The sequence below is a fragment of the Elephas maximus genome, chromosome 21, assembly GCF_024166365.1.
Source record: "Elephas maximus indicus isolate mEleMax1 chromosome 21, mEleMax1 primary haplotype, whole genome shotgun sequence".
Taxonomy (NCBI): domain Eukaryota; kingdom Metazoa; phylum Chordata; class Mammalia; order Proboscidea; family Elephantidae; genus Elephas; species Elephas maximus.
This window is the reverse complement of record NC_064839.1, coordinates 41,328,277-41,351,522: the sequence shown is the minus strand read 5'-3', so window position 1 is coordinate 41,351,522 and position 23,246 is coordinate 41,328,277. Positions and strand designations below refer to the sequence as shown.

Sequence of the window (23,246 nt, the reverse complement as noted above, 5' to 3'; positions counted from 1 at the left end):
AATATACACATTGTACTGTGTTTCATCAGGCATGGTTTAAACATTGATTTCAGAGTAAGACCCAAAGTTGTTTTGTTCTCAATTGAAGTACCTTTTCAGTTCCATGAATGTTTCATACAAGATGCTTTCCATGATGGAAATGTCTATTCCATATCAGTTTCACTTCCTCTTTGTCCCATAGAGCAGCCACTGTGGCATATGATGTGGGGTCACCACTGCTTAGCCTTTCCTGCTCCCTGGCCATCTCCAAGTTAGCATCTGGCAGTGAGGGAGACTCAACACTTCCCAGCCCTAAGTCCTGTGGGCTAACATTTAAGCAGTTTCTGGAACTGAGTTGGTTGATGTGCAAGGAGGTAGCAGTGAGTGGAACAGAGTGGGTAGAGGGAAGGAAAGTGACATTTTCCTGATGGAGAGAGAGTCAGGCTCAGACATCAGGAGAGACTGGGTAGGGAGTGGCCCTAAGGGGAATGGCCCAGGGCTCCCTGGCTGCCTGGACACTGGCTCTTTCCTTTGCTGAAATTCCTTATTCCACCAGCCCAGGTTTCCTCCCTACTCCCCACCTGTGGCTCCATTATTTTCTGACAGATTTTTCTCTTCTGTTTTTACCCTATATCCAGAGTCCAGAGCTGACACCATGGCCCCAGCAAATGGGCTGCAGTTCTCCAGCTCCCGTCCTGACCCCACTTCTCATTGAAATGTTTATTAATTGGAAAAGCAGCCCCTGGTATCCAAGAGCAACCTTAACACCCTCAGCCTCAGCTAGGTCTTAGTGTTCTCTGAAGAAAATTGACAGTTTCAAAGCCTACTGACATCAGACAAGGCTGCTCGGTGGTCGATCAAAACATAAACAAGACCGCTTTGTAATCATGTCTGAACACAGACAAAATTTGAACATCTAAGCCACCATCCTCCTTACCCAGCCAAAATGAGTGACTTTTGCTTCTTTACCAATTACAGCTATATCCCTGTTCTAGTCTCTCTCCCTACAGACTTATTTGGATACCTATTCAGAGCCCTGGTGGCACAGTGGTTAACCACTTGGCTGCTAACCAAAAGGTTGGTGGTTCAAACCCACCAGCCTCTCCATGGCAGAAAGATGTGGCTATCTCCTTTAGTAGAGGTTACAGCCTTAGAAACCCTGTGGGGCAGTTCCGCTCTGTCCTATAGGGTCGCTATGAGTTGGAATTGGCTCGACAGCATCGGATTAATCAGAGAATTATCCTAGACTCATGACAACACACAATCCAAAACAAACCTCCTCTTCTATTAACCCACCCCAAAATCAGCTGACACAAGTGAAAATGCTGTAATAAGGCCCTTCTGCAGGGGCAACTACTGCCAAGCCATGGGGAATTTGGGGGAGCTGCAATGAACATAGCTGCAAGACAGGAAGCAGTATTGCGTGCTCCAGGTAGGGACTCAGGTGCTCCCCATTGCCTGCACATTTCCTGAGGAATCCTTACTTTTTCCTAGAGAATGTTCCACCTTCGTGGATGGGTTATGAGTCAGCCCCTTTACAATCAGCCCCTGCAAGTGAGTCATTAACGTGGATCGAGGAGATGGCCGGGTAGGCCCAAGGTTGTGGGAAAAGAGAAAGGAGGTGCTAAGAGAAAGAGAATCAATCTGGTGGCCAATTGCCTCCTATACCATATTACTGAGCAGCAAAGAGCTTGAGTGCTTTTGTGTTAAAGTCTTTGGACCTCCTGGACCCAGATCATTTCACTGGCTTAGGTAGTCCCTACCAAAGAGGTAGGAAACTACAAGCACCTAACAGTCAGCGATTCCTTGAGAGTTAAAAAAGGAAAAAAAAAAAACTTATTTCAACTCATAGCAACCCTGCCATAGGGTTTCCAAGGAGCAGCTGGTGGATTCAAACTGCCCACCTTTTGGTTAGCAGCCAAGCTCTTAACCACTATGCCACCAGGGCTCCTCCCTGGGTATAGCAGGTAATATTAGTCAGGCACACAGCTCATAAAGCACAAAATGTTGTCTATTTTAATCCCCCTTAGGGCTAGCCTTCAGGATACAGATTATATTCAGAGATGAAGAAACTAAGGTTGAAACAAGCTCCATATCCCACAATACGGCAAGGTGGTGGGCAGCTGAGGCCCTGAAGCCAGACTGCCTGGGAACAAATCTCACCTCTGCACCTTCTTAGCTGTATACTTTGAACATCTTACTTAGCATTTTGGTTCCTTGACTTCTTCATTTCTAAAATAAATGAGAGTTGTACAAGTTAAATGAAGTGAATTCATGTAAAACTCTTAGCACATGATAAACCTCCATTTAAGTTGCTATTTTCACCATCCCACTCTCAGTTAGTGACAAACCTAACAGTGAATCTGGGACCCCTCTGCTTCAACATGTTGAGTATGAGGACCTTCCTTGAAGGAAGTGGTAAGCATTGTTCACTCAGCAGAGAGTTCCAGTGATTATAAATATGCATCCCTGGGGCCCAGTGTGGCAGGGTGGAGGCATATGAGGCCTTGATTGCCAGATGGCAAGAGCAGCCTCTGGGACTGAAAAACCAGAGTGTCTCAGTCTCTCTGTGAGTGATAAATGCTGAGGAAACCACTCACATGCGCATTCACAATCCCAATTAGAACCCCAAAGGGATACTTTCTGGATATTGACAAAATATTTTGAGGTCACTATCAAAAATTAAAAAAAGGAAACCCTGGTGGTGTAGTAGTTAAGAGCTACAGCTGCCAACCAAAAGGTTGGGAGTTCAAATCCACCAGGTGCTCCTTGGAAACTCTATGGGTCAGTTCTACTCTGTCCTATAGGGTTGCTATGAGTTGGAATCAACTGGACAGCAGTGGGTAGTAGTAGTATCAAAAAAAAAAAAAAAAAATGAGTGGATAGCTTAGGTAATATTGGAAATAAAGAATCATTTGGGGCCTCTCTGCCATAACAGGAACCCCTGAGTGGTGCAAATGGGTAATCAGCTACTAACTGAAAAGTTGGTGGTTGGAATCAACTCAGAGGTGCCTTGGAATAAAGTCCCAGCAATGTGCTTACAAAAATTCATAGCTATAGAAAATCCTAGAGAGTGCTGTTTTACTCTGAGACACCCGGGGTTGCCATGAGTAAGAACTGACTCAACTGCAACTGATTTTGTTTTTCCCTGCAATAACAGCTAAATCCAGTGAGTGCTCTCATCCACTAACTTCTAAAACCATTTAGAATAGCCATCATTGGAGTCTGAGCCAGTAATGAGACAGACACATCACACTGAAGTGTAGTGATGTGTCTGTCTCATTACTGGCCATTGGTGGCCTGCAGGGATTTACAGAGACTATCACTGCTCTGTGGGAAACTTGATAGGAGTATAATTCTTAGAAAAATCTCTGTAAGAATATCCAGTGTGACTTTCCTAAGTTAGGTGCTTCCATGATATTTTGTCAGTTGTATAATTACTATAATTACTGTATCTTCGTTCTTACTAACAAGGCCACTAAAAAGAATCCAGAAACACAGCAAGAATTTTGTTATTCTTTTTGAAATAATTTTTTGTCTCTGCTGCTTACATTGCTATTATTTGATTACACAATATCTCAAATGGAGAACTGATAGGATTATAATGTTAAGGATACAGTGAACATTTTATAAATGTGAATCTTATTAATAATTTGTTTCTGTCTTATTTGATTTCCAGATAATGTAAGGAGAATATTTGTCACCACAATTTAATCCAGAAACTGTCCCCTTTTTGACCTAATTTTTAACTTTCTCTGCTAGATTCACTATGATTATACATTTGCTCAAATTTTGCTCAAACTGAAGTTCAATATAATTATAGTTCCTAGGATAGTCTTTCATAAATAGAGCTCATTTGTAAGTAGATTTGGTGAGTACATTTGTATTGATTTCTTTCTCCCTATTTATAAATAGTGTATGGACAGTATTTCAGTATTGCTATTAAACAAGGTCCTGTAACTACTGAAAGTTTTTAATTTTTGGTCTCACAATTGAGAGAGATTTGAAACAAATTTTACTTCTACATGTCAGGACCTAAAATGACTCTAGTTACACAACTATTATGTTTAAATTACTTTTGGTTTAAAAATAATAATAATTTGTGGAAAACATTATATGGCCAAGCATCCCTTTCTTCAATATTCGTCATGTATGGCTTTGTGTAAAGAACTCCAAAGTGACCTGCCCTTGTGGATTCCACCACCTTAAGCCTCAGAAATCTAGCCTTGCACAAAGATTACCAGTTCAGAGAATTTTCCTCCAGAGATAACCCAGTTTCCAAAATTTTTGTCTTATGGCACCCTACCCTGCTCGGTAATCCTCCCAACTCACTACTCCCCCTTCCATAATACTGACCCAGCCTCTCAGGCAAACACCTCAGTGAATGAGAATGCTAGTGCAATGGAGTTATTGGGATGAGCTAGAGGGAATCTGAACTTGTAAAATCTGAGGGCACAAGCTGCTTCACCCATCTGTGGCTAAATACTGAGGTATTCACTGGGAGACACCATTAACTTTGAAATGTGTCCCAGGTGGGCCTGACTGAGTTGAAAGGTCAAACCCAGCACTCTTCTGCCAGGGCCAGCCCAAGGCAAAATTATGAGAGTAACATATATATTTTCAGGACTCCTGATCTCCTGCCCTGTTTTTTGTCCTTCACTTCTCTGTCCCAATCACAAGTCAGGTCTTGTGGTTAGAAAGAACCTCTGAGGTCAAACTGTCAACCCTCACCCACTCCCAAGTTGCTACCTCTGTCCTCAGCCCCTGACTGGCCACACCCAGTGACAGCTGGAGGTGATCACCATTGGCAGTTTAAAACTCTGCCGTCCATCAGGGCAGGGCAAGGGCATCTGGCCCAGAAGTTGAAAGGTCCACATGGAGGCCCAGCCTACCACTGCTTGACCTTGGGGACCCCTACCTCTGGGGAGATCCTTTTCATCTCACCACTGCAGAACTGCTGACAGACTTAAACATGGTGGTGGGCATCCACTGTGCTTTAATCCTCAAAGTACTGTTGGTGCATGTGTCACAGTGTGTCACCAGCAGAGACAAAAACCTATACTATCTCGGGTATGGCAGGCTACCTTTCCAGAGACCTCGAATATCCCAACAAGGAAGACTGCCTCTGCATGAGGTAGGATATGGGAATAAGTGTTTTCTTTTGCTCAAGTTAACAGAATACAGAGTATTTTCCAATCTTGTGGAAATGGGCATTGTTTTAGCTATCTAGTACTGCTATAGCAGAAATACCACAAGTGGATGGCTTTAACAAATAAAAACTTATTCTCTCACAGTTTAGGAGGCAAGAAGTCTGAAATCAGGGCGCCAGCTCTAGGGCAAGGCATGTCAGCTGTGGGGAAAGGTCCTTGTCTCCTTTCAGCATCTGTTGGCCCAGCATTCCTTGGAGATCTTCTTATGTCTTGGCATCAATCTTCTCCTGGGTCTAGGAGGTTGTCAGCACAGGAATCCTGAGTCCAAAGGATGCACCCCACTCCCTGCTCTTCTTTCTTGATGGTAGTGAGGTCTCTCGCCTCTCGGCTCGTTTCTCTCTCCTTTTATCTCTTGTAAGATAAAAGGTGTTAGTCAAGCCAAGAATGTGACTTGAGTAAGGGTATGACAAGTAAGGGCATGACTTGCATCACACCCCCTTGTAAGTCCGTGACTCAAGATATACTCCACACTTATGTTACCTCTTTAACATATAGAGGTTAGGATTTAAAACACAACACAAAATGGAGGCTAATTAAATCACAAAATGGAGGACAATGACACAATACTGGGAATCATGCCTGAGCCAAGTTGACACATATTTTTGTAGGGCACAATTCAATCCGTGACAGTCATAAACCATAATTTTTGAGCTGTGTCTTGAGGCCGAACTGATGAATTAGAAGATTACTATCGATCTGTTCTAGGCTAAATCACCACAAAGTTTAATAAAGCAAAAAGCAAGGTTTTATCTGGCATATGTTCGAAGAGGCAAAAGTAGGAAATGGACAAGCATGTTGCCAGAGCTATGTCTGCCCGAATCCAAGGAATATTACAGAACAGATAAAAGTAAGGAAACAGACAAGCATGCCGCTAGAGCCACGTCTGTTAAGAGTCTGAGGAACATTACAGAATGATCAGAATATTTTAACATTACAAATGGGTAAAATCATTGAAAGCTTCACCTTTTCACAGATTGGCTATAAACCACCAAATCCCTGATTCTATATTTTGGATTGTCTTTCTTAATAATCATTGGCACAGGTTTCAGTAAGGACAGTCAGGGGGTCTTCATTGGTCCAACAAATCTTAACAAAAAAAAAAAACTTACTATTCACTAAATGCTAAAAGAAAGAGTGGAAAGTATGTGGGTATTTTATGGTCTGTTTATGTGAAAGTTTCCCTAGAAGCTATTTTCCAAGATTGTCCTAGCTATTATCTTTATACCTCAGGGCCCAGTTGTGTACTTGTGAGTCCTTATGAGTTCTGCTCCAACTGGGTCACGTTCTAGGAAACAGAATGGCTCCAATGTTACCTCCTAAATCAGATCCTGCATAATCAATTCCCAAAGTGTCTCTTAATCAGCTCATTATTTCTGAAGATAAATTACACATCTGTTGTTTGAGGAATATAACCAAAAAAACAAAAACCAGTTGCCTACTCCAGTTCTTTGTCCCACACATACTTTCTAACAAAAGATATATATATATTTTAAAAAACAAAAATCTAACCCAAGTTGTAACTGTCTCATCTTTGTTTAAAGTAATGATTGGATTGAAACTTCTACCAATAAACCATTTCATTTATTATTTCGATAAATCATTTCTGTAAATTGCTACAGGAAAAAAAAAAGGCAAGCAGTCAGACCCATTACACTCTTAGTTTGCCCCTAAAATGCTTTAAGGTAACAAGTACATGGTTACCAGAGTCTTGCCTTCTATAGGTATGTGATTAGAAGTATTCAACTGCAGCATTTTGGTCATCATACCATAAAAAAAAATTAACTGCACATTGTAAGGACAAGTACAAAAGGAAAATAAACAGGTAAATTTACCTGATGAAAATAGGGGAAGGAGCTCCCCTCCTCCATTGCCGTCTTTAAAATTCACTTTAAATAACTTGTAATTGTAAATTCTTTGTCTTTCTAAAAAGTATGCAAATATAACTTCAAGTAATTCTCCTCTACCTTCCAGTTTTCCTGGAAGATTAGCATTAATTTAGGTGGCCCAGCCCTATCACCAGGCTAGAGGACTAGAAAATTAACAATTATCTATAATAAGAATGTAACGATTGTACCCCCTTACCTATATAATGGTTAAGATTTCTTTCTGTCTTTCGATCTCTTTAGTGGATTGCCTGTGATGCATCACGTTCTGATTTAACGCTTATTCAATAATAAAACTTTTCTTTCTCTGCTATTTTTGTGGAGAGGTTTTCTGGGATGGGAGTAGATTTTGTTTTTAGTAAATTTCCCCCAACAACTGGCGATGAAGGTGGGATACTCTGGCAGTTCCTGCATTGAGCAGACCACCTGGGGGTCTCCGGCCACAAACAGGCTGGTAAAAAAACGAAAACCTATTGCCGTCGAGTCCATTCTGACCCTATAGGACAGGGTAGAACTGCCCCATAGAGTTTCCAAGGAGCACCTGGTGGATTTGAACTGCCAACATTTTGGCTAGCAGCCGTAGCACTTAACCGTTATGCCACCAGGGTTTCCAACAGTCTGGTAAAGTCTGGTAAAAAAAAAAAAAAAAAGTCTGGTAGAGACCCTGAATTATAAAAAGCCTCCCCCTAGCTCTGCTCTTTTGCAATACTAGCCAGATGAACCAACCTCTCCAAATACAAGATTTTATTATTGAATAAGCACGGGTAATATGGGATCCTGTCAGGATAACCATATGGTTGGAAAATATGGGAAACCAGGAATGTTGCCTACAGGTTTTTCTCTCAAAGGGCTGTTGTTCTGTTGTTTTAGGCACTACCCAGTTGGTTCTGACTCAGAGCGACCCTATGTATGACAGAACGAAACACTGCCTGATCTTGGCACTATACCAGACAATGCTCTGCTGCTATTCACAAGGTTTTCACTGGCCAATTTTTTAAAAAGTAGACCGCCAGATACTTTTCCTATTCTGTCTTAGTCTGGAAGCTCCGCTGAAATCTGTCCACCATGGTTGAACCTGCTGGTATTTGAAATACTGGCGGCATAGCTTCCAGCATCACAGCAGCACGCAAGCCACCACAGTATGACAAACTGACAGACGCATGGAGAATCAAACCGTAGTTGTAAGCATAGTGTCATCTGTGAGTTCTATGACTCATTCTAGAGAATTATCCAATCCCAGGAGTAAGTGGGAGGCAGCAGGTCAGAAGTGAGGGGGCTGGGAACCCCACCCCCCGCCCCACCCAGGTTATGAACAGTATCTCCAAGGAGTGGAGGGGACCCTTGAATTTGTAGCCGGCAAGTCAGAAGTAAGAGTGTCAGGTCGACTCCCGAGCGTGTGGTTGGCATCTGAAGCTTTGGACTGACTTGGCAGTCTGGAGGACTGTCCTTTAACTTGTGAGGTCTGACCTAGCTCTGGGTTGTTAAGGTCAGAAGTGCTGCATGTGCAACTGGTGTCAGGATAGAAATGAAAATTGTAATTTGATTTTTCCACTTGGTTGGAGTGAGAAGTGAGATTTGATTTTTTCCATGCTCATTAGAAAATGAACCAGCAGAATGTAGGCCCATGGCAGTTGTTGTCAAAATGGTGGGCTCCTGCTTGCACTCTCGTGTTGCCCTAAGATACCCTTTTCTACCAATAGGTGAAATCTCTAAGCCTCAATCTGGAGCAGCACTGGCTGCCGCAGATGGCACGGAGTCTGGTTTGTAATCTCCACATCTGCCTGGGGTCCTATGTCCACTCACTAGTGGGTGGTATCCTCTTTACCCCTGGAACTGGAGTCATCGGTGCCTTTAAATTAACTAACTTAAATTAACTAATATAGAGAACTAATTTCAAAAATCCAGAACGAATTCAGAGAACTCATCTATAAGATTCCATTCTTAAGAACCCCTTCTGATAACCAAAATCTGTTATCATTCAGGGTTCAGCCAAAGAAACAAAATCAGTTGGAGATGTATAATAATGGAATTACCGCAGGGAATTGGCTATGTGATTGTGGGGCTGGCTAGGCAAGAATGAATTCAGAAGGGCAGGCTGAAACTCCACGGCCGGAGACGAAGCTTCTGTCCACAGGAGTGATTTCTTTTTCTTCAGAGAAGCATCAGTTTTGCACTGAAGGCCTTTCACTGATTGAATCAGGCCCATCCAAATTATCTAGGATAATATACTTAAAATCATCTGATTATAGAATTTAATCACACCTGAAAAATACTTTCACAGCAACACCTAGACGACCCAATACTGGGGAGCATACACTAGCCAAGCTCACCCTGAAACCTATGACAATGAGAAGTTATATGAAACTAAATCTACTGCCAACCCAGAAAGCCTTTTCACAAAAATTGAAGAGAAAGGAAAAAAAAAAAAAAAAAACCTGTTGCCGTTGAGCCAATTCTGACTCATAATTGGCTCAACGGCAGCCGGGTTTTTTTTTTTTTTTTTCTTTCTCTTCAATTTTTCTACTCTGTCTTTTAGGGTCACTATAAAAAAAAATTCTGACTCACAGCAACCCTAAAAGACAGAGTAGAATTGCCCCATAGGGTTTCCAAGGAGCACCTGGTGGATTCGAACTACCGACCTTTTGGTTAGGAGCCATAGTTCTTAGTCACTACTTCACCAGGGTTTCCAGAAGAGAAAGAAGTTTTATTATTGAATAAGCACTAAAGAGATTGCAGAGACACAAAGAAATCTTATCCTTTATAAAGCTGAGTAGATAAAAAATAATTTTTTTTTTAATCTATACAACTCATTATATTCATGTTCAAGATAAAAATGCTAATTTTCTAATATCTTTATGGCAGGATACCTAAAGTTATGCTAATTTCAAGAAGCTGGGAGGTAGGGGTGTGAGCTTTCTTGATTACATGTCAAAAGAGATGGCTTCCAGGTCCTAGGGGAACCATCATTGATACACATTCTTTTCAGAAAGATTCTAGCATTACAAGTGTTCTGAAAGAACAGAGGAGGACGGGAGCCTTTTCCCTTATTTTCAACAGAGAGAATTAAAAACTTTTATTTTCAGTTTGTATTTTCCCTTACACATTAAAGCTGAGAAAAACATGAAAAGTATGAAGGGGAACCTTTCCAAATAATATAATAAATAATACGGCCATGTCAAAATAATTAAGAAACAAGAGTATTTGAACAAAGTAGAGAACAAAAGGGTTACATATGTGTATATTAGAAAGTACAGTCTCAAAGTCATATTTAGAAAGGTAGTATGATTGAGGCAAACTCACCTAGTGGAATCTGCGCTTCTACTTAAAATTCTACTTAATCTGATTATTTCAAGTTCCTAAGGGTGTTAAATATTTAATGAAGGGAGTAAGGAGAAAGGCATTTAAGGAGTGGGTGGGTCACCTTGAGTCTTCATAAACCCTGTGTCTTTGGGTGCTGCTCCTCTCTGGGATCCAGGTGTCTCTTCCAATATGGATTTGACCAACACCACTTCAATCGGTAAGCTCCCACTGCTTCTTTGCTGTGTTCTTTGATCATGCCAAATGCCTTGTTTATTTCAGAGTTATAAAAGTTACAGAGGTGATTAGAGGGAGAGATTGTTGGGGCAGGGGCTGTCTTTCGGTGATAAGTTATTTCAGGGAATTGATGGGTGCTTGGAAAATTTTTTTTTTTTTTGGAAATTGAATACTGAATTTCAAATTTGAGATGCAGCCATGAGTCCCATACATGGGTCCTCTGCCTAAGCTTTAAAGTTGAAGCTTTAAATGGAGAAAAAAATACATGGAATGCCAAATGTTTTATATTAATTTTATTAAAATGTGTTTTTTACATGTTTTCATTAATTTTCCTAGTTTCTATCGTTTGCTATTTGCTTGTAATTTTGTGAATTTTCTCTAGGTTCTTTCTTTGGAAACTTAGATCATCAATTATCATTTTTTCTAAAATATGTATTGGCTTAGTTATCTAGTACTGCTATAACAGAAACACCACAAGTGGGTGGCTTTAACAAAATTTTATTTTCTCAGCTTAGGAGACCAGAAGTCTGAATTCAGGGTGCCAGCTCTAGGAGAAGCCTTTATTGGCTCTGGGGGAAGGTCTTTGTCTCTTTGAGTTCTATTGTTGGGAGATTTTCATGTAGCTTGGCATTTCATCTCTCCCATCTCTGCTTCTTTTGCTTGCTTGTTTAATCTCTCCTGTATCTCAAAAGAAATGACTTAAAAGGAACCCTATACTAATCCTGCCTCATTAATATAATAAAGACAACCCCTTTCCAAATGAGATTATAACCACAGGCATAGAAGTTAGGATTTACAACACATATTTTGGGGGGATACAATTCAATCTATAACATGTGTTTAAATCTATATGTGTCCAATTTAAATTGCTTAAAACTGAACAGTAACCATTGGACCTACAGGCTTTCAACCTGGAATAAACATAAGGCATGTGCTTCTGCCACAGGTTTTAATCCATAAACACCCTTTATAAGCCTCTCCTTTTCTCTTCATCAGGCATGCTACAAAGCAAAGTCCAGAAAAGGACTGCTTACAGCCAGAGGCAAAAGAGTATCCTCCAAGTGTGGTTCGAATACAACCCTCACCCTAATAAAGCTACCAGAGAACAACTGGCTGAAGACATTGGAGTTCCAGAGCATAAAATTCAGGTAGGTATTAAGTTTCTGTTTCTGTCAGAGTCAAGGTGAAGTGAAAAGCTAGGTTGAGCATTTGTCAGCAGTTCTTTTATGCCAGGTATTTTGCTAAAGATCTCTCCTGCTATATGATGTTAAAAATAAAATTTAAAAAAATCTGTTAATGTCTTTAACCAGTGGTGAAAATGTACTGGCTCAGGTTTTCCCAAAAGGAGATAATGAAATCAGATTTTGAGATTTCCAAAATATAGGAAATCTGATCACTATGATATGGTATCATTAACTACTGGAATATATACCACAGGATAATGATTAATATAATAGTGAAAAAACTGTGGGATAAAAACTCATGAAATTCCCAATTCTCAAGAAATTTTTTTTAATGTCTCAAGTATCATTCATAACTGAGTAAAGTCAAATCCCATTTTAAATTATTTTGAATATGTAGAATTACTGATGTAAAAGTGAAACTAAGCTGAATTTCTTCAATTATCAAAAAGATAGCTGGAAAAATACAAATATACATGAAACTATTTAAGCTGATGAAGATCAAGTAAAAATGTGTTTTTTAGAGGAAAAGAATGAATTCAGGTTTCTGTATCAAATACATACTCTCCAGTAAACTACCAGCTCTAATCTCTTCATGCGTCTGTTCTGGATGAGGGAGACAGGCTTTACTTGTGGTTATAAAAATATATCCTGTGGAAATACCTGGCCACTGGCTGCCTGAGAGGCACTGGGCTCGTGTGAAGTGGTGGCAAGGAGGAAAGTCCAGGAAACCACGCAGGATGAAGTTGGCCCTGCCATAGTACTCAACGATTCATTAGTTTCGAGTTTCCACCTGTGTTTGAGTTCTTGCCTGAGAATGGTTTTAATTAATTCAGAGAAAATATATAACCTTTTAGCACAATGCTTTTTTTCAGAGCAGCTCAACAGATGCTGGTTGGTATTAAGACTGTAAATCTTACCATGAATTATCAAATTATCCAAAGAAAATACTCCAGAGTGGTTTAGAAAATATACTACAATTCTGAGTACAGCAGTGAGGAATCAAAGTTCAGTTTGGGTATATTAGTGACAAGTTTCAAAGCAGAGCTTCAAAATGGTTCAGTCACGGCAGAGGGAGCAAAACAGGAACAGACCTGAAGTTTTACAATTTGGCACTGCACCAGAACAGGAAAAACTATGGGTCAAAGCCCTGAAATGGGAGACTAGGAAGAAGCGTAGTGAGCCCTTCCAGGAGCTTGGTGCATCAGATTAGATTACTGGCAGGGCTGTGAGTGAGACACACATTCAAGGCAATGCAATTGGCCACCATCTTTGAGTGAGGCAGTGCGTTTCAGACTCTGCTCAAAATCCCCGGGCAAGAGATTTGATTGCTTTGCAATGCGAAAGCAATTGTTCTCTAAGAGGGAAATTAAGTTTCTAGCAAGGTTTCCACTTGTAATTTTTCCCATTCTGGCTATCTTTCTGGTTCACCATAAGTTTTTTTTCTTTTATTGTGCTTTAGGTGAAAGTTTACAGCTCAAGTTAATTTCGCATACAAAAATTTATGCACATATTGTTATGTGACACTAGTTGCAATTCCTACAATGTGACAGCACGCTTCCCCTTTCCACTCAACCTGCTCCTGTCCCTTTCTGCTTTCTCATCCTGCCTCCAGACAGGAGCTGCCCATTTGGTCTCCTGTAGCTGCTTGAACTAAGAAGCATACTCTTCGCGAGTTATGTTTCATAGTCTAATCTTTGTCTTAAGAGTGGGTTTTGGAAATGGTTTTAGTTCTGGGTTAACAGAGCATCCAGGGGCCATGGCTTCGAGGGTTCTTCCAGTCTCAGTCAGACCATTAAGTCTGGTTGTTTTAAGTGGTTCACCATAACTTTAAAACTTTGAGTCTGTTCTGGTGATGCTTCCTTGGCCATGACTGAACGAGGCAGAACCGGTTCGATGCCCTGTTTCAAAGCTAGGGGAACCTGGGTCCCTGGGCATCTCCTTATCTATTGCTGACTCTGGGAGGAAATGAGTAGGAAGAAACATGGATGAGTATTGTCCCAGCTGTTTACTGTAGCTAATTCTGTCTTCCTATTTCAAGTAATTCCTTTCTAAGATCAATTCCATATATATTTTGTACTATGAAATGGTATTTCCTATGAAGAGATGCTGGGGCCAAGAAAAAACAGACACTGAAGGCCTGAAAGAGACCTAGACTAAAAAAAAAAAAAAACCATTGCCACGGAGTCAATTCCAACTCATAGTGACTCTATAGCACAGAGTAGAACTGCCCCATAGAGTTTCCAAGGAGTGCCTGGTAGATTTGAACTACCAACGTTTTGGTTAGCAGCCATAGCTCTTAACCACTATGCCACCAAGGTTTCCACTAGAGACCTAAAAAAAAAAGAGAGATAGAGAAATTGTATATCTTAGCAGTGTGTCTTAAATCAGGGAAATTTACTTCCAATACCATGAGAATGACCAGAAAAGAAATGCGAACTTGAGTGCAGATTGTGTCCTGTCCTGAATTTTGTATTAATATTTGAGATAGTCTGAGGCATGGGTCATGACAGGGAGCCAGCTGGAAACCCTGGGGAGCATCTTCTTGCAGACTCAGGACCTAATTTGGGCTAGGGTGTTGAAGGAAAAGCCTCTCTAGTTTGATGGATATAATACCTTTCCCTCGCTGAGGGAGCCAGTCTTCCAAAGGCTTGTGGTGTGGCAAAGCCAAAGCTGAAATCCAGGACATCTTCTACCATGAGGACAAGATTAGAGTGAAATCTTATTCAGCCTGTGGATTTGGTCAAAAAGCTTTTGGGAGAAAAAAAACCTTTTGATTTGTTCAATCCAAACTTCAAATCTACCTGTCAATGGTTTGTGAAGTACATTGAACTATAAAAACTCGGAGAGACAGATAAGGGAAGTTATTTGTAGAAACTGGGAAAGCTTTATTGGCAGGAGTCATTTTAAGGCCACGAGGAGAAGCGGGGACACAAAAGAAAGGCAGTCAGGTTTCCTGGAAATCTGAACACACAAGCCTCAAACCCCAAACTGTGTTGTAAGAAAACCAACCTCAGAAAGTTAACACAGGGGCAGTGTTTAGAGGAACAGCTGAAATGTCTCGCACTCTCTGGACTTGTATATTGTGTATACTGACATCCAAAGTGTATTCACTAGATGAATGCTGAACTATTTTTAGCAGCTAAACAGTGTAAATGTTTCTTAATCTCTACAGCATCATGTTTGCTTTTTCTTAGTTCCTACTTCTAGGGTTATCATAACGCTCTGTATTGTTTGAAAAAAGCAGTTATACGAACTTATATGTTAAGCTGCTATTAAAGTAATTCCCTAGCTGCTTATAAAGTAAATTTGACATTGTAAATAACATGAGAAACTTTTATAAATAATGTTGGACTGTGGCTCATTCTGAGTAGGTTTGCTTGGATTTTTACGTTAGCGTGTAGGCTGCCTACAGTAAATTTCTCTGGTATGTTTCTTTTCTCTAGATCCAAGGGACCAACCACATCTGTCTGTAGATAATTTTTATACTTTTTCTACAGAACTACTGACCTTCGATTTGAGAGGCCCAGCTCACTTGTGGTTTGTAGAACCTATCACTGATGAAGGACAAAGGCCAAAACTATAACTTTAATCTCATGAATTGATCTTGCTGGAGACAGTTTAACATAGGCCCACACATAGTAGGCTGCTCAGTAAATATGTATTGAATGAATGAATGATTAAGTCCAGCTAAAGACTGAATTCAGATGGCATCTCTGTAGGTATCTTGATTGCCAAGAGGGGAGTGAGCTACTTTAGATGCTCTCCACCCAGCATCCACCTGCCTCCCTGGTGCTGAGGTGCGCTTACAATTCCTTATCAACTGTCCTGCCTTCCTCCTTTCCACATCTTTTACTGAGTAAATAATATACTCTTCTGAGGTTGTAGCTTTTGTGTTTGTGACCAAGCCAATTATTTTTAGCTTCTACTAATAATCCGCTTCAGAAATTCCTTATTTAAAAAAATATATATCTTGAGATAATAAAGTCATTCCTAGGATGGCACATTGCCCATCTCCTATGGGTATTATCCTAAGGGCAGATAGCCAAATCAATTTTGTTTAATTGGATTTATGTTTGTAATGATATAGGCTCAGTTACATGACTTCCACAACTTCTTTTCCCAATTAGCGTTGGTTTAGAGACCAGAGAAAGAAACAGAGACAACTGAGGTCTGGATGTTCTTCAGGAAAAGATGAAACTCAGGCTCAGAGCCAGCCTCAGCCTTGGACTCAAGGTAAGAACCCACCAGTCCAAATGTACTTACTTCCTCAGTGAATCCTTCAAGAGTGGAAACAACTCTATGTTGTACCCAAATTCTCTGTAAAGAATGTTTACTTTAGGAACCAGTTACAGCTTGCTCTGGGCATCTAGTGTCATAAGGTCCTGCTGGTTGGTGGAGACAGGCAGGTTCTTGGCAAGGAAGTTATCTTAGTTATCTAGTGCTGCTATAACAAACATACCATATATGGATGGCTTTAACAAACAGAAATTCATTTTCTCACAGTTCAAGAGGCTAGAACTGCAAGAAAATGAATTTCTGTTTGTTAAAGGCATCCATATACGGTGGGAAGGATTTTTCTCTGTTGACTCTGAAGGGCAAGTCCTTGTCTCTTTGAGTTCTGCTCCTGGGAGATCTTCATGTGGACTGACATCTCTCTTTCCCCAACTCTGCTTGCCCAATCTGCTCTTTTTATCTCTTATAAGAGATTGACTCAAGACACATCCTACACTAATCCTGCAGAAAACTCATTCCCAAATGTGATTATAACCACAGGCACAGAGGTTAGGATTTACAACACATTTTTGGGAAACAATTCAATCCATAAAAGAAGTCTGGTGCTACTGCTAAGTAAGTAGTACAGCTGCCTCCTCTTGTCACCACAGGAGGATTAAGAGGGAGTGGTCAGCATTATCTTTAAAAATTTGTGAAAACTGGCCTAAAAGCCCTCTTTTGTCCTGTGTTCTCCTTCAGAATACTTACCAAAAGAAGCCAGACCAAACCAGACATCCATCATGAGATGCCAAACAAGTACCCTGCTACAGGCCTTTCAGGAGAATCAATTCCCTGGTCTTGCTGCCACAGAAAAACTGGCTAAACAAACAGAGGTTCCAAAATCAAGAATTCAAGTAAGTTCTATGTCTGTGGCACCAAATATATCCTACCTCTAAATGGCACTGCCCCTGAGATGTTGTTGGAAAAGTTAGGGCTGTTTTGTGTCATCATAGTGATCTAGGGCAAAGATGCAGGATGGGAAACACCTAGCCTTGCAAGTCACATTCCCTGCAAAACAAATTTTCAACCAAATTGCCAGTAGTGCCTCCGTTTAGAAACATTAACCAAACCAAACCCAGTGCCATGGAGTTGATTCTGACTCATAGCGACCCTATAGGACAGAGTAGAACTGCCCCATAGAGTTTCCAAGGAGCGCCTGGTGGATTCAAACTGCTGACCCTTTGGTTAGCAGCTATAGCATTTAACCACTATGCCACCAGGGTTTCCCTTAGAAACATTAGCAGCTAATTAATTAGTCAGTACTGACTTGATAGCACCTAACAACAATAAAACAGTAACACATGTGAAGAGCCTGGTTCTTAGTTCAATCAAGTATACAGGACCAAATGGGCAACACCTGCCCAAAGCAAAGATGAGATGGCAGGAACAGGAAAACTGAATGAATGGACATGGGGAACCTGGTGTGAGAAAGGGGAGAGTGTTGACACATTGCCGGGATTACAATCAATATCACCAAAAATTTGTGTATAAATTTTTGAATGAGAAGCTGATTTGCCCTGTAAGCTTTCACCTAAAGCACGATAAAATTAAAAAGAAACTAAAAACCAGGAATGAACATCTGTCAGAGTAGGTAGTGTTCATTTGGATCAGAGAAATTTCTACCAGGGAAATTTTTAAGGAATGAATGATTCTGTGAATACTTGGGAGATTTCTGGGGTGGGGTCTATGGGTCTCCAAATATATACCCTTGTTGTTGTTGCTGCTGTTGTTGGGTGCTATCAAGTCGCTTCTGACTCATAGTGACCCTCTACACAACAGAATGAAACACTGGTCCTGCACCATCCTCACAAAAGTTGTTATGTTTGAGCCCATTCTTGCAGCCACTGTGTCAATCCATCTCGTTGAGGGTGTTCCTCTTTTCTGTTGACCCTGTATTTTCCCAAGCATGATGTCTTTCTCCAGGGACTGATCCCTCCTGACAACATGTCCAAAGCACAGAAGACACAGTCTCGCCATCCTTGCTTCTAAGGAGCATTCTGGTTGAACTTCTCCCAAGACAGATTTGTTCATTCTTTTGGCAGTCCGTGGTATGTTCAGTATTCTTTGCCAACACCACAATTCAAACACGTCAATTCTTCTTCGGTCTTCCTTATTGTCCAGCTTTCACATGTATGTGATGCAATTGAAAATACCATGGCTTGGGTCAGGCACAAAGGTGACGTCTTTGCTTTTCAACACTTTAAAGAGGTTCTTTGCAGCAGGTTTGTCCGATGCAGTACGTCTTTTGATTTCTTTATTGCTGCTTCCATGGCTGTTGATTGTGGATACAAGTAAAATGAAATTCTTCCAACTTCAATCTTTTTTCCGTTTATCATGATGTTGCTCATTGGTCCAGTTGTGAGGATTTTTGTTTTCTTTATGTTGACGTGCAGTCCGTACTGAAGGCTGTGGTCTTTGGTCTTCATTAGTGTTTCAAGTCCTCATCATTTTCAGCAAGCAAGGTTGTGTCATCTGCATAATGCAGGTTGTTAACGAGTCTTCCTCCAATCCTGATGCCCCACTCCTCTTCATATAGTTCAGCTTCTCAGGTTATCTGTTCAGCATACAGATTGAATAGGTATGGTGAAAGGATACAACCCGACGCGCACCTTTCCTGACTTTAAACCACTCAGTATCCACTTGTTCTGTCTGAAAAACTGCCTCCTGATCTATGTACAGGTTCTTCATGACCACAATGAAGTGTTCTGGAATTCCCGTTCTTTGCAATGTTATCCATAATTTGTTATGATCCACACAGTCGAATGCCTTTATATAGTCAATACAACACAGGTAAACATCCTTCTGGTATTGTCTGCTTTCAGCCAGGATTCATCTGACATCAGCAATGATATCCCTGGTTCCATGCCCTCTTCTGAATCCATCCTGAATTTCTGGTAGTTCCATGTTGATACATTGCTGCAGCCACTTTTGAATGATCTTCAGCAAAATTTTGCTTGTGTGTGATATTAATGATATTGTTTGAAAATTTCCACATTCAGTTGGATCACCTTTCTTGGAAGTAGGCATAAATATGGATCTCTTTCAGTCAGTTGGCCAGAAGCTGTCTTCCATATTTCTTGGCATAGACGAGTGAGCACTTCCAGCGCTGCATATGTTTGCTGAAACTTCTCAGTTGATATTCCATCAATTCCTGAAGCCTTGTTTTCTGCCAGTGCTTTCAGTGCAGCTTGGAATTCTTCCTTCAGTACCATCAGTTCCAGATCATATGCTGCCTCTTGAAATGTTTGAATATCAACCAATTCTTTTTTGTATAACGACTGTGTATTCCTTCCATCTTCTTTTGATGCTTCCTGTGTCGTCTAATATTTTCCCCGTAGAATTCTTTCAACTTGAGAAATGCTGAGCATGTTCTTCCCTTCTGGTTTTCCATTTCCAGCTCTTTGCGTATTTCACTGTAATACTTTACTGTCTTCTCGAGCCAGCCTTTTAAATCTTCTGTTCAGTTCTTTTATTTCATCATTTCTTCCTTTTGCTTTAGCTGCTCAATGTTCGAGAGCAAGTTTCAGAGTCTCCTCTGACATCCATCTTGGTCTTTTCTTTCTTTCCTGTCTTTTCAATGACCTTTTGCTTTCTTCATGTGTGATGTCCTTGACTTTATTCTACAACTCGTCTGGTCTTCGGTCATTAGTGTTCAACATGTCAAATCTATTCTTGAGATGGTCTCTTAATTCAGGTGCGATATACTCAAGGTGCAAACGCTGGCGGCATAGTGGTTAAGTGTGACAGCTGCTAACCGAAGGGCCGGCACTTCAAATCTGCCAGGCACTCCTTGGAAACTCTATGGGGCGGTTCTACTCTGTCCTATAGGGTCGCTATGTGTCGGAATTGGTTCGATGGCACTGGGTTTGGGTTTTATACTCAAGGTCGTATTTTTGCTCTCGTGGACTTGCTCTGATTTTCTTCAGTTTCAGCTTGAACTTGCGTATAAACAATTGATGGTCTGTTCCACAGTCAGTCCTGGCCTTATTCTTACTGATGATATTGAGCTTTTCCATTGTCTCTTTCCACAGATGTAGTCGATTTGATTCTTATGTATTCCATCTGGCGAGGTCCATGTGTACAGTCGCCATTTATGTTGGTAAAAAGAGGTATTTGCAATGAAGTCGTTGGTCCTGCAAAATTCTATCATTCGATCTCTGGCATTGCTTCCAACTACCAATCCTTCTTTGTTTCCAACTTCCGCATTCAAATCACCAGTAATTATCGATGCATCCTGATTGCATGTTGAATCAATTTCAGACTGCAGAAGCTGATAAAAATCTTCAGTTTCTTCACCTTTGGCCTTAGTGGTTGGTGCGTAAAATCTGAATAATAGTTGTATTAACTGGTCTTCCTTGCAGGCATATGGATATTATCCTATCACTGACAGTGCTGTACTTCAGGATCTTGAAATGTTCTTTTTGACGATGAATGAAACACCATTTCTCTTCAAGTTGTCATTCCCAGCATAGTAGACTATATGATTGCCCAATTCAAAATGGCCAATACCAGTCCATTTCAGCTCACTAATGCCTAGGATATGGATGTTTATGCGTTCCATTTCAGTTCTGACAATTTCCAATTTTCCTAGATTCATACTTCATACATTCCAGCTTCCAATTATTAATGGATGTTTACAGCTGTTTCTTCTCATTCTGAGTCATGCCACATCAGCAAATGAAAGTCCCAAAAGCTTGACTCCATCCACGTCATTAAGGTCAACTCTACTTTGAGGAGGCAGCTCTTCCCCAGTTGTCTTTTGAGTGCCTTTCAACCTGGGGGCTCATCTTCCGGCTACTATATCAGACAATGTTCCGCTGCTATTCATAAGGTTTTCACTTGCTAATTCTTTTCAGAAGTAGACTGCCAGGTCCTTCTTCCTAGTCTGTCTTAGTCTGGAAGCTCAGCTGAAATCTGTCCTCCTTGGGTGACCATGCTGGTATCTGAATACTGGTGGCATAGCTTCCAGCATCACAGCAATACGCAAACCCCCACAGTATGACAAACTGACAGACAAGTGAGGGAATATATACCTGACAAAAGAAAATTAGGGTAATATAAAACTATAGCGTTTCAGAAAAATAAGAAGTGCTAGACAGAACATGGAAACCCTGGTGGCGTAGTGGTTAAGAGTTCAGCTGCTAACCAAAAGGTTGGCAGTTCAAATTCACAAGGCAATCTTTGGAAACCCTAATGGGGCAATTCTACTCTGTCCTATAGGGTCGCTATGAGATGGAATTGACTCGATGGCAATGGGTTTGGGTTTTTTTGTTTGTTTGTTTTTTAGACAGAGCATGAAAGTTCTGGAATTCTAGCAAATTAATGTAGAATATATCCCCAGTCAGGAGTAATCATCCTTAATTTGTACATATTCTGAAAAAACGAATTCTATGTGTGTATACTAAGATTAGGCCTTATTAATAGCCCCTTTGCTTTACAGAGGAAACCCTGGTGGCATAGTGGTTAAGTGCCACAGCTGCTAAAGAAAAGGTCAGCAGTTCGAATCCACCAGGCACTCCTTGGAAACTCTATGGGGCAGTTTTATTCTGTCCTATAGGGTCGCTATGAGTCAGAATCAACTCGATGGCACTTGGTTTGGTTTGGTTTGGTTTTGCTTTACAGGTTACAAGACACAGAGCTAGAATCTCCTACGTCTTAATCTTCCTTTTCCTCACTTAGATGTCATTTCAGAACCAAGAAGCTCAGCACCTAGGGCACAGCAAAAGGGAACCTGTGAATTCCTCAGAGGATGGCCCAGATAGGTGGCCACATCTGACTGCTCAGCCAGAACAAATGGACCTGTCCACTCTCCCAGGCATGTCTCCTTTCCCTCCCTCTGATTTTTTTGGCAGGAACCAAACATTTCTACCTACTCTTCCAGAGTCCCATGTGTCATTTGTTGGCTGTGATTCGGATGGGTTCTGTGTGAGCCAGGCCTCAACAGTCCTGACCGTGCAGCCTGCCCAGGCTGTGCAGGGAGTAGAGAACTCTGACTCTCTTGTGACAGGTACCGAACACTTGCCAGTACAGCTGACTCTGGGAGAAGCCCTCTCAAATACTCAGCCGCTGTTCTGGCCCCAATCCCAAGAAAAATGCCAGGATCCCAAACCACACATTGGCACAGAAGCACTGCAATTAAAGGACTTTTCTCAGATTGATCCTGAGCATGAAAAGCAAGAGTTGCAGCCTCTTGGTCAGCATGACATATCTTACATTATGCAATGGTGGGAAGAGTGGTGTCAGGCTGTGATTGCAGAATGGGAACCTTCCAGAGAGATGCTACGGCATCCTGGATACACTGAAACACACCTGGAGCAGCAGCAGGCACAGTCAGCTGAAGAGCTATCTCATCCAACTGACCAACTGCACCAGCAATAATGTAGAACTCTCAAGCCTTTTAGATCAACCCGTCAGCCACAGATTTTCATAACTGGATTCACAGGAAGATGATCCACCAGGATCCCGGTCACCCCTCCGAAAGGGAGAGTCTAAAGGCTTGTTCCGTATTCTGCAAAGCTCACCAGGGCCTCAGCTTTATAGCAGGCGGAAGATGTCACTGTCGTGATGCTTGTCCAGGCCGCCTTTCCTTTGATGCAGAATCAGTATGATTTAAAGCACAGTGAAGAATGAGGACATTGTGTTCAGGTACAAGATTAATACAGAAAGAAGGATAAACCACTTGGAAAGCCAAAGAGAGGTTTTCATTCTGTCTTGTGGGCAGCGGTTCCTCCCGTACTCACTTCCTTGAGTAAAGGATCACGTTGAAGTCCTACCCTCCCTCTGGGAGCACCAGGGCACCAGTAATGGACATGCTTGCAGAATCCTTGAACAAAAGCATTTTCATGACAAATAAGACCTCCTCCCTGTAATCATCATGTCCATTCACAAAACTTCCAGTAATAAAATACGAGAACCAAAAGCATTTTAAACTGGTTTGGCATTAACTACCTTCATCTTTATCACCATTATTAATCAAACCAAACCCGTTGCTGTCGAGTCAATTCTGACTCATAGCAACCCTACAGGACAGAGTAGAACTGCCCCATAAAGTTTCCAAGGAGCGACTGGTAGATTCGAACTGGCAACCTGTTGGTTGGCAGCCGAGTTCTTAACTACCCCACCAGAGTTCCTCATCATTATTAGGACAGAAACACAGCTAATGTGGTCCCCTGTGGCCACCAGAT

The 23,246-nt window shown here is 41.2% G+C and overlaps 1 protein-coding gene and 1 long non-coding RNA gene across 2 annotated transcripts in view; one reads left to right on the top strand and one right to left on the bottom strand.

The window, feature by feature from the left end:
- Positions 1 to 2,516, bottom strand: part of LOC126065177 (uncharacterized) — a 143,197-nt gene extending 140,681 nt beyond the window's left edge. Inside the window, exon 1 of the long non-coding RNA XR_007514741.1 lies at positions 2,143 to 2,516. This is a non-coding gene — a long non-coding RNA (uncharacterized LOC126065177). The remainder of the gene's footprint in view (positions 1 to 2,142) is intronic.
- Positions 2,517 to 7,454: 4,938 nt separating this feature from the next.
- Positions 7,455 to 22,440, top strand: DUXB (double homeobox B). The gene is made up of 6 exons (XM_049863767.1): positions 7,455 to 7,526; positions 8,773 to 8,832; positions 11,581 to 11,754; positions 15,918 to 16,023; positions 16,762 to 16,916; positions 21,742 to 22,440. Exons 1-6 carry the CDS (start codon positions 7,455 to 7,457, stop codon positions 22,438 to 22,440), a joined length of 1,266 nt encoding a protein of 421 aa, XP_049719724.1.
- The last annotated feature ends 806 nt before the right edge of the window (positions 22,441 to 23,246 follow it).

Bases quoted from the DNA above. Each gene is read 5' to 3' on its own strand.
- DUXB (XM_049863767.1), top strand. From the start codon at position 7,455: ATGAAGGTGGGATACTCTGGCAGTTCCTGCATTGAGCAGACCACCTGG. The intron at 11,755-15,917 runs GTAGGTATTAAG...TTTCCCAATTAG, and splicing joins TTCCAGAGCATAAAATTCAG to CGTTGGTTTAGAGACCAGAG. The intron at 16,024-16,761 runs GTAAGAACCCAC...GTTCTCCTTCAG, and splicing joins GCCTCAGCCTTGGACTCAAG to AATACTTACCAAAAGAAGCC.